The sequence below is a fragment of the Pollachius pollachius genome (assembly GCF_949987615.1).
Source record: "Pollachius pollachius genome assembly, chromosome: 3".
Lineage (NCBI taxonomy): Eukaryota > Metazoa > Chordata > Actinopteri > Gadiformes > Gadidae > Pollachius > Pollachius pollachius.
Window position 1 is genome coordinate 30905392 of NC_136936.1, and position 11565 is coordinate 30916956.

The 11565-nt window shown below is 50.7% G+C and overlaps 1 protein-coding gene across 1 annotated transcript; it reads left to right on the forward strand.

The window, feature by feature from the left end:
* Window positions 1–1693: 1693 nt before the first annotated feature.
* LOC307073815 (thioredoxin domain-containing protein 6-like) lies at window positions 1694–10808 on the forward strand (the record flags this gene model as incomplete). The annotated part of the gene is made up of 16 exons (XM_079733777.1): window positions 1694–1726; window positions 1835–1892; window positions 2058–2161; window positions 2677–2748; window positions 3013–3129; window positions 4965–5057; window positions 5667–5696; window positions 6318–6475; window positions 6886–7079; window positions 7431–7552; window positions 7703–7764; window positions 8413–8564; window positions 8933–9077; window positions 9868–10118; window positions 10214–10471; window positions 10747–10808. 16 exons carry the CDS (start codon window positions 1694–1696, stop codon window positions 10806–10808), a joined length of 1911 nt encoding a protein of 636 aa, XP_079589903.1.
* Between the last annotated feature and the right edge of the window lie 757 nt (window positions 10809–11565).

Genomic DNA, 11565 nt, shown 5'->3' on the forward strand with positions numbered 1-11565 from the left:
CCGAGGATTTGATATTCCAGGGTTGTAAACAGCATCCAATACCCTTTCATGATGGCCTTGATGAGCAAAAGTTACACACCATGTTAGACACACGCTCAGGCAGCCTGCAAACCTACACCGCGTACAGAGACACACAAACACGCACGCACACAATATATAGGATTCATACAATTTTATCCAACAACCAAATATAAACTAATTTATGTTATTTAACTTTAATTGTCCAATTAGTTCTCCCTTTCCGGGGAGAGATGTAATGAGGATACAATTCCTGTGGAGTTTGAAGTTTTGGGGAGCACTTTATTGGAATGCATGTGGAGGAATAGCATGGAGTAATGTGGCCTTATAAATTTAACCAGACCTATTTCACAATCAAATAGAAAGCTCTCCCGGGCTGAGCCAGGGTACAGACGTTCAGATCAAAGAGGGAATAAGCATCATAGGTTCTAGGCGCTATAATAGTCTCCATATCATCCCTTAACTCAGATTACAGGCTGTCAATATAATTGCTGTAGACTGCCTGCGAAAGTTACAAATAAATGTATTTGGCCGAATGGAGTCCAGGGGACTTAAAGTCAGGCCAGATACTAATAAAAGGCTGGTGCATTTTTCCTGAATCCTTCCCGTAGCTTATCATATTTCCTAAACGCTAAATAATAAGAACCACAATTATAATCGACATAATGTCCAAATCATCCTCATCAGAAGGTCTGCAGTTTGTATGGAAGGTCATGATATTTAATTCCCATCCTGAAAAGACCCAAAGAAAGGGTGCTATCCTGATTTAAGTGCATTTATTTTCTCAGGGCAGGGGAATATATGGTCCACTTTGTCTAGATTATGTCCTTTATTATGGGATTTTGATATTGCCGTGTTCTTGAAGAAGGTAGTCCAAACCGGATCGCTTTTAACTTAGTTTATTTGTTAAAGTACTTCGGTATGGTAACTGTGAAGCAAAAGGAGGGGAATTGTATTTAAGACGCGCGTGGAGCGACACACAGCAGGCCTATCTACTAGCGACGGGACTACCAACGTGGCTGCCATGTGTTTCTGATCTCATCTGGCTCCCGCTCTGCGTTTGTATCAAGTAGGCGTGGCCTATGTGAGGTATTGGCTCCGGCTTCCTCGTCGGTCTAAAGATGCTGCCATCTGTGGCTGGAGTAGTTATTACAGCTTGTAGCTACAGCTTGGTCCTGCTCCCCTTGTGGCTATGTATAGTAATTACAGCTTATTTGTTCGATCCTTCTCCCTTGTGGCTATGTGGGGGTAATGCAGCTTATGTGTTTGATCCTGCTCCCTTGTGGCTATGTGGGGGTCGTTTATGTGCTTGATCCTGCTCCCTTGTGGCTATGTGGGGGTAGCTTATGTGCTTAAATTACATAACAATATAATATTTCCCATTTTCTGAAATACTAAATACATTTTCCATAAGCACTACACGTTTTCTAGGCTCCTCGATTGAGTCGCCGGTAAATAAGGGGCTCGATCTTTTACTCTGTGAATAAATGTCTGCTCGCCCATCAGCGCCCTCTAGGGATGGAATGGACCCCTGACAGAGGAGGAAACCTCGTTGCTTAGCAACAGAGTACCAACAAGGGCTTGTGACCTGGGATCATTTGTATTTGCATCCTCCCTTTGGGGGACTGATTGAAGGCAGTCATTTCACTCAGATTTAGTTTGATGTGCTTTTCAAATGGCAGCCAAAAAGAAAGAAGTGAGCCTCCAGGTTGGTCAAATAACCCGCTTAGTTTTTATCGTTGATTGAATTCGATTTCCCTCTGTCGGTTTTATAGAGCTAAATGTGTACTTATCCATTGATCCATGTCCCTCTCAGACCTCCATCACAATCCAAGAGCAATGGGATGAAATGCTTGCGATAAAAGGTTTAACAGGTAAGAACAAGTTTACTATCTAAGGACTATCGACAACACTGAACTGCAGGACTGTACGCATTAGTGTTAATTAAAGCCCTGCTGCCCTCCTCTGGCACTGACGTGAACTGCAGCACAATGTTGTTTTTAAATCTGACGCTTCCTCTGGTCTTTCTGGTCTTGTAGTGGTCGATGTGTACCAGCAGTGGTGTGGTCCCTGCAAAGCCGTGGTCAGCCTCCTTCGGAAGATCAAGAACGAGCTGGGGGAAGACCTGCTGCATTTTGCCACAGTAAGACACTGGCGTGGAAGGGGATGTTGTGGTAGAACGAGTTGAACATTGTAAAAGTATATGCAGCATGCCTGCCTTTCAATAATGGCTCTCTGGAAGCCAGGATGACCCCGCTGTGGTGGGGTGACCCCGGTGTTGGGGGTGACCCCGGTGTTGGGGGTGACCCCTGTGTGGAGGGTTACCCCAGTGCGGAGGGTGACCCAGTGTGGGGGGGAACCCCGGTGGGTTGGAGGGGGGGTGACCCCGTACCCCCTCTCCCATGTGGGGGTGTCTGGCACCTGCTGGCTGACTGAATCACCCAAGGGTGCTGCACTCTGTGGTGGAGTCTGAGAGAGAGGGGTCACTCTCAGCATGTACAGCGCTATGTACATAACAATATGAGTAATTTTATTATCATATTATATGTGTGTGTGTGTGTGTATGTGTGTGTGCGTGCATGCATGCGTGTGTGTGTGTGTATGTGTGTGTGTGTTTGTGTTTGTGTGTGTGTGTGTATGTTTGTTTGTGCCCTGCAGGCCGAGGCAGACAGTATGGAGGCTCTGGAGAAGTACCGGGGGCGTTGTGAGCCCACCTTCCTGTTCTTCGGGGTGCGTGTGCGTGTGTGTGTGTGTGTGTGTGTGTGTGTGTGTGTGTGTGTGTGTGTGTGTGTGTGTTGGTCCACTGAGCTCTGTTGGCCCTGTAGCGCCGTTAGCACGCAAGCTAACCCTGGCTGTTGTTAACACCGGAGCTAACCCTGGTTGTTGTTAGCCCGCTAACCCTGGCTTTTGTTAGCACCAGAGCTAACCCTGACTGTTGTTAGAACCAGAGCTAACCCTGGTTGTTGTTAGCACGCTAACCCTGGCTGTGGGTAGGGGGGCCAGCTGGTGGGGGTCCTACGGGGGGCCAATGCGCCCCTGCTCCAGAGGAGGGTGCTGGAGGAGCTGGCCAAGGAGAAATTGGTGATGGAGCAAGGAGGGGAGAGGAGGACGGTGGGGAGACACACACACACACATACACAACCACACACACTCAAGTACACACACGCACTGAAGCACGCACGCACGCGCACACACACACGCACACACTGAAGTACACACACACACACACACACACACTGAAGCGCGCACACACACACACACACTGAAATGCACACGCATGCACACACACATACTGATGTGCGCACACACACTGATGTACGCACACACACATACACACACACACACACACTGAAATGCACACGCACAAAAGTGCATACACACACATTCACAGACACACACTGAAACGCACACACACACACACACACACACACACTCACACACTTAAACTGAAATGCACACACACACACACACATACACTGAAACGCACACACACACACACTCACACAGAAATGCACACACACATTGACACGCACACACAATCTGAAATGCACACACGCACGCTTACATGCACACACACACACACACACAAACGCACTGAAACACACACACATACACACACAGTGAAACGCACACAGGCACACAAACACACACACTGAAATGCACACACACACAACCACACTGAAACACACACATATAAACACACACACTGAAATGCACACAAGCACACAAACACACACACTGAAATGCACATACACACACACACACACACACACACAAATGCAAAACCCTCTTTGTTTCCACAACGGCTCACTTTAATTTCATCTTCTTAATACACACACCTACAGTATATGACACATACACACCCACACACACACACACACGCGCACACACACACACACACACACCAGGAAGAGCATACTAAGGCTTTAACCATTGTTGCCAGGTAGAAGATGAAGGTCTGGAGGAGGAGGAGGAGGAGGAGGAGGAGGAGGAGGAAGAACATGGGGACGGCATCATGCTCCTCCATGATGAAAGTATGCTTGGTAAGAAGGGACAAAACAACCTCCTCTCTTCTCTGAGCGTCCGTCTGGGTGGAAGCTGACTTAGCTGATGCTGATTAGATTGGATTTTACCTCATGTGTCTATTCATCATCATCATCATCATCATCATCATCATCATCATCATCATCATCATCCTTATCATCATCATTATCATCATCATCCTTCCTCATCCTTCTCCTCTTCCTCCTGATGGTCATTGTATATTTTCTGACATATGAGTAGTTTAGGTTGACTGATCTGCTCCCTCTCCCTTAGTCCCTCCCAGCGAGGGCTTCACCCTGGCCATCCTCAAACCGGATGCAGTTGCTACCGGCAACGCAGAGGAGATCATTACGAAGGTAAACGAAGAAGAGCCTCTTCATCTCTCAGCCCCCCCCTCCCACCCTGTTTCAATGTGTGTCTCTGTCTCTCTGTCCTTCTCTCTGTCTGTCTCACTGCCTGTCTCTCTGTCTCTGTCTCTCTCTCTCTCTCTGCCTGTCTCTCTCTCTGTCTCTCTCTCTCTCTGTCTCTCTGTCTGTCTGTCTGTCTCTTTTTCTCTCTGTCTCTCTCTGTCTCTCTCTGTCTGTCTCTCTCTCTCTCTCTCTCTCTCTCTCTCTCTCTCTCTCTCTCTCTCCCTGTCTGTCTGCCTGTCTCTGTCTCTCAGTCTGTCTGTCTCTTTCTCTCTGTCTCTCTCTGTCTGTCTCTCTGCCTGTCTCGCTCTCTCTCTGTCTGTCTGCCTGTCTCTCTGTCTGCCTGTCTCTTTGCTCATGCTGTCTGTCTGCCTGTCTCTCTGCCTGTCTCTCTACTCATGCTGTGTGTCTGCCTGTCTCTCTGTTCACGCTGTCTCTCTGCTCATGCTGTCTGTCTGCCTGTCTCTCTCACATGCTGTGTGTTGTTCTCTGTAGATCCGAGACGCTGGCTTCCAGATCCTGGCCCAGGAGGAGCGAGCGCTGGGCGAGCAGGTGGTGCAAGAGCTATACCGCCCCCAGGAGGCAGAGGTGTGTGTGTGTGTGTGCGTGTGTTTCCGTGTGTGTGTGTGTGTGTGTGTGTGTGTGTGTGTGTGTGTAAGTGTGTGTGTTTGTGTGAATGTAAGTGTGTGTGCAAGAGAGAGAGAGAGAGAGAGGGACAATGAAGCGTGCCACATGGTCAAACGAATGAAAACATTTACTAGTTTCTAGATCATGCCACTTTGCTGCACTGGAGACCCACACACACAAACACACATGCACGCACACACACAAACACACACACACACACACACAAACACACAGTCCTTGGTGAAGGGACAGACCTGCTGTTTGCTGCTGACCATGAACAGTTTAAAACGCTGCACTTTTTCCTCTTTTGTTGCAAAATCTCCCAAATCACTGAAGCTTCTCTGCTGCGGGCTGAGAGATAGCTGCTTTGTAAGCAGCTTCTATTGGCGCTCCCCATGTGTTCATTAGGAGAGGAAATTATTAGAGATTCAGAAATATCAAATAGGTGATAAAATGCTGCAGCATTCAGGTCTGCATTCATATTTGGGTTCTTATGTGTCAAGCAGGGGATCCAACTCTTCTCCTTGTGTTTATATCTGTGTGTTCTTGTGTTGTTGATGGACTTAACAGGAGATTCAGTTCCATGATAATAAGGAGCAGGTAAGGGTTAGACAGTACAGAGACAGGTCATTAAGGAGCAGGTAGGGGTTGGACAGTAAAGAGACAGATCATTAAGATGCAGGTAGGGGTTAGACAGTACAAACAAAGGTCATTAAGGAGCAGGTAGGGGTTAGACAGTACAGAGACAGGTCATTAGACAGGTCATTAAGGAGCAGGTAGAGGTTAGACGGTACAGAGACAGGTCATTAAGGAGCAGGTAGAGGTTAGACAGTACAGAGACAGGTCATTAAGGAGCAGGTAGAGGTTAGACAGTACAGAGACAGGTCATTAAGGAGCAGGTAGAGGTTAGACAGTACAGAGACAGGTCATTAAGGAGCAGGTAGAGGTTAGACAGTACAGAGACAGGTCATTAAGGAGCAGGTAGAGGTTAGACAGTACAGAGACAGGTCATTAAGGAGCAGGTAGGGGTAAGACAGTATAGGGATGCTTTACCTTACCTCTAGACTCCACTATCCGGCCCTCTATGTCTACCTCGCTATGTATCTCTGTATTTTGTGTGTATTTATTAATGGGGTAATTAACGTATGTGTGTGTATGTGTGTCTATGTGTGTGTATTGTGTGTGTATTGTGTGTATATTGTGTGTATGCTGTGGTTTCAGCCCTACTTCGAGGAGCTGGTGCGGTTCATGTCCAGTGGCCCCTCCCACATCCTGGTGCTGTCTCGGGCGGGACCGGGGCCAGCCAACGTGGTCCAGGCCTGGCTGGACTTCATGGGGCCCACTGACGTAGAGGAAGCCAAAAGGGACAAACCACACAGGTTGTTTTTCCATCTCCCTCGCAGCCGGCAGGCATGTACTATCACCATGATGAGCTGAAGCAAACACACTCAACATTTAGCTTTAGATCCACCATACGTCTTCATGTAGATCTACACTACATTCACACCACATGGACAGCGAGCAGACAGACTCACAGCCCACAGGAAACAGACTGAAACCTACGTCTTATGAGGGAGCAGCGCTGACTGTGTCGTCCTCAGACCCAAACGAGGGCCGGGCACCAACACACACACACACACACACACACACACACACACACACACACACACACACACACACACACACACACACACACACACGGCGGCCCCCGCCCCGGTCCTTTTCCCCTCCTTCTTCGGAGCTCTGTGGCCTCCTGTAGAGACACCATCTGCCCCCCCCTCCCCCTCAGCTTGCGGGCGCGGTACGGCACGCGGACGCCGCTCAACGCTGTGCACGGCAGCGCGGACCGCCTCCAGGCCGGCAGGGAGCTGGCCCTCCTCCTCCCCCACTTCAGCCTGGCCGGGGCGGGGCAGGGCGGGCAGGAAGGGCGCGGGGAGCGGACGCTGGCACTGCTCCGCCCCACCGCTGCCAGGGACCGCAGAGGTGAGGCCAACAAACACTCAGCAGGGGGAAGGAGACATGTAATCACACACACACACACACACACACATACACACGCGCACACACACACACACACACGCACACGCACACACGCAAGCGCACTACACGTAAACATACACACACACACACATACACACTACACATAAACATGCACACATACACACACACACACATACCATGGTTTACACGGGTGTCTGTGTTTTCTTTGCTCCACTTGACTGTTTGCACTTTTGTCATCATTTAAGATGCAGCCAGACGATATATATAGTGTAATATATATACAATATCTGTAATAGCTCTAATGAATGAGCTGATGAGAAGAGGTCTCTGTAGAAGAGATCCTGTCCCGGGTCGGGGCAGCGGGCTTTAGGGTGGCCCTGCGGAGGGAGCTGACCATGACAGAGGAGCAGGTGAGACTGTTCTACCGTCGCCATGCCGACGAGGAGCCCTACCCCGCCCTGCAGATCAGCATGACCAGGTGACTCCCCGCCCCCGCCCCTCCCCAACCTCCTGACCCAGCCCCCAGAGGAGGTCCTAACGCCTGTGTGTGTGTCTGCAGCGGGCCGGTCCTGGCCCTGGTCCTGGTCCGGGACCACGCCATCCAGACGTGGAAGGCCCTCCTGGGACCGGCGGACCTCACCCAGGCCAGGAAGGAGGACCCAGACTGGTGAGGGGGCCCCTATAGGGTCAGAGGGGCTCTCAGTGGTGAAGGGACCACTGTAGGGTCAGAGGAGCTCTCAGTGGTGAGGGGGTCCCTGTAGGCTCAGAGTGGCTCTCGGTGTTAGGATCTATCAGACCCAGACTGGTGAGGGGGCCCCTGTAGGCTCAGAGGGGCTCTCAGTGGTGAAGGGACCACTGTAGGCTCAGAGAGGCTCTCACTGGTGAGGTGGCCACTGTAGGGTCAAAGAGAGACTCAGTGTCTATCAGGATGAGTTCTGGGACCTGGGGAGAGGACCTCCTGTCCAGCCCACAAATACACCAGCTGGAGCACCTGGGAGGTAAAGGCGCCCTTGAATTCTCTGGGGGGATGAAAATACGCTGAAACCTGACACTGAATCAAACCCCAGGCACAACGGTATGAATCTAGATCGCTGTTTCCCCTTTTTGTGCACGTTTGTGATCATGGTGTTCAGGGGAGGCCTGGAGGCAGCAATCAACCACTCATGTTCTGACTGTCGTTTTGTTCCGCCGTCTCGAAGCAAGCATAATCCTCTCCTAGATCTCTCTTCTAGCTCCCCCCTGAGATGTCCCCCCCTCCTGAGATGTCTTTACGGACGTGGTTCCTGTTGTCTTCTTTCCACCACCCCGTCCCCAGCCTCAGAGCGCTGTTTGCTGTGGAGACGGAGCCGCTGAACCAGCTGCACGGCAGTGCCAGCGCAGATGAGGCCCAAAGGGAGATCGACCTGCTGTTCCCCGTCCAGCGCACCCTGGCCCTCATCACGCCGGGCGCACTGCAGCAGCACAGAGGTCAGCCCCCCCTGCTCCTTATCCACCCTGTGATCTGCAGTGATCACGTAGACACAGTGTGTCACGTCTTCACTCCCTCAACCTTCTTACCTTGATGTACAAAGTCAAGAAGGTCAAGCAAATGCAAATTTCATTTTGGGTTTTATATAATTATATATTTACATTCATTCTGTTGATAATTTGCATTTGTTGATAATTTGCAATACAAATCATTTCCCCAGAATCAATAAGTCATCTGAATCAGAGTCTGAATCCCGCGCGGATCAAGTAACTGTGGAGCGTGAAACTCAATCATTTCATTAAGTCACCAGCAACTTCTCGTTAATATCTGACCAATAACGAGTGGATTTGCTCTCCTCGACCCCCAGAAGAGATCCTGGAGGAGGTCAGGGCCGCTGGGTTCTCTGTTGTCCGGGAGAAGGAGGCGGTCCTGAGTAGGGAGGAGGCAGAGGACTGGTACCAGGAGCAGCGTGGCCAGCCGGTCTTCACCCCGCTCCTGGATGTCCTGTGTAGGTGAGAGTCCATCCATCCTCCACGGCCTCCTGGAGCTCAACTAGGAGGTCTGCTCAGTCTGCCAGTGCCGGCTGGCCATCTTTCGACACTTAATCTCAGCAGCTTAAAGCCGTTTTGTGGTGCCGCCTCAGGAAGCGGGCTGGTGAGGTTCTTCATCTTCATCAGTTTCTAAACGGAGACCTCACCTCATTCGGCCTCTGAGCCGGTGCTTCTTGTTCAAGGAACCTGCGTTACTGAAGTAAAATCCCTCACTCATTTTGGTAACTCTGTTTCCTGATCTCTGCTGAGCTGTCACATATCTGCCAAGTGCTAATCAACTAACAAATGGGAAATATATTGATTCAATCAAATAGTTCACCTACTTTGTAGGCTGCAGGGAAGCTTTGTTAAGAAATGTACAGCATTAAACAGGGATAACACTGGACACGTTAACCCTAGAGGACCTTACTGTTTAGTAAGTTACCACTAGACGACCTTACTGTTTAGTAAGTTACCACTAGACGACCTTACTGTTTAATAAGTTACCACTAGACGACCTTACTGTTTAGTAAGTTACCACTAGACGACCTTACTGTTTAGTAAGTTACCAATAGAAGACCTTAAGGTTTAGTAAGTTACCACTAGAGACCCTTAGTGTTTAGTAAGTTACCACCAGAGAACCTTAGGGTTTAGTAAGTTACTAGTGGCACTTAGTGTTTACTCAGTGATGTATTTAAGGGCGACACAAATTCAACTTGGCTTGACGATGGAGGTGAGTCTGCATGTTTGACCCTTTCACTGCCTGGCTCAGGGGCCCCTGTCTGCTGCTGGTGCTCACCAAGGAGAATGCCGTGGAGGAGTGGATGGCCCTAATGGGCCCTATGGACCCGGTGGAGGCCAGGGAGATGGCCCCCGGCTCCCTGAGGGCCCGCTTCTCCTCTGACCTCCTTCACACCGCCGTGCATGGCTCCTCCAGCGAGCAGCACGCCGAAGAGCACATCCTCCGCCTGTTGGGAGACCTCTCCTCAGACCCGGGGCTCTCTGGACCTGCTGACCCCCCAGGTAGACCTGACCCTCCCAGGTAGACCTGCTGACCCCCCAGGTAGACCTGCTGACCCACCCCCCCCCATAAAGTATGATTTATATTTCTCTTCTAGGAGAAGCAGAGGAGCCGGTAACAGAGGCAGAGGGCCGTGTCTCAGGGTCAGGTGCTGAGGGCCCCCCCTCAGGGGCCCCTGATCAGCAGTGTGCCGAGGGCCAACCTTCAGGGGCCCCTGATCAGCAGTGTGCCGAGGGCCCCCCTTCAGGGGTCCCTGATCAGCATGGGGCTAAGGCGGGGAGTGTCTCGGGGTCTGCCCCCCCCCCAGGGCCCCCTAACCAGCAGGGGGCTGAGGGCCTCGCCCAGCAGGAGACAGGTGAACAGGTTTTATTGTCTGTAGGGTTCAATAGATCCTGCTGAACTACAGCTCATCTTAAAGCAGTATCTCACCAATTCTGGACATTTGGCTTAAAATAGGTTGCTGCAGAAGATAGTTCAAAATGTGTATCCCTTTATGCAGTTTGTAAGATTGAGGACCAATATAAATGCATATCATATAATACTGATCGGAGAAATATTGCTGTAAGACACAACATATCAATTTGAATAGATGAGATAAAGCGAAATGGCTCCTACTCCTGTCCTCTCCAGGTGATGAGCCAGGGGTCGATGAAGCCCAGCTGCAGAACCAGGAGCAGTGTTTTAATGGCTGAGGCAAGTGGCTCAGGAGGTAGAGAGGGTTAGCTGGTAACCAGAAGGTTGCTAGTTTGATCCCCGGCTCCTCCTCACTGTCAAGGTGTCCCTGAATGTGACACCTCACCCTGATTACTGGCTGTCGCCCTGTGTGGTTGACTCCATCGGTATGAATGTGTAAATGTGAGGCAATATTGTAAAGCGCTTTGAGTGGCCACTGGTTAGAAAAGCGCTATAGAAATGCAGTCCATTCACCATTAATGGAGCAACGTCCCACTCTAATAAAATGAACCATTTTTCAATGCTGTGGTCTTCAGTTCCTCTTCAGGGAACTCCATCCCCCCCCCCCCCAGCCGGTTTGGGGTCTAGCTCCTGGGGGGGGGGGGGGGGGGTCTGGTTCTGAAGGCAGGGACCCCCTGGGCTGGCTGGGGGATCTGTTCCTTAAGGCAGGGACCCGTGGGCTGACTGGGGGTCTGGTCCTGTGCAGGGACCCCCTGAGCTGGCTAGGGTGGGGGTGGGGGAGACAAGATGGAGTAGAGAAGGGCAGCCAGTCCTCAGCTGCCCAGTAAGACCAGCCCCAGCAGGCGGGGCTGAGGAGCCCTGATGGTGGAGTTTGTGGACTGAGGTCTTCAGTTTAAAATAGGGGTCCTCAGAAGAACTGAAACCTCTTCGCATAAATGCATCATACCAATTACTGAGGTTTGGTTCCAAAACCTGGTTTCCTCTAACTCCATTAACTGGACTATTAACTACAGGCTCAGCTGAATCTGCCCTCCG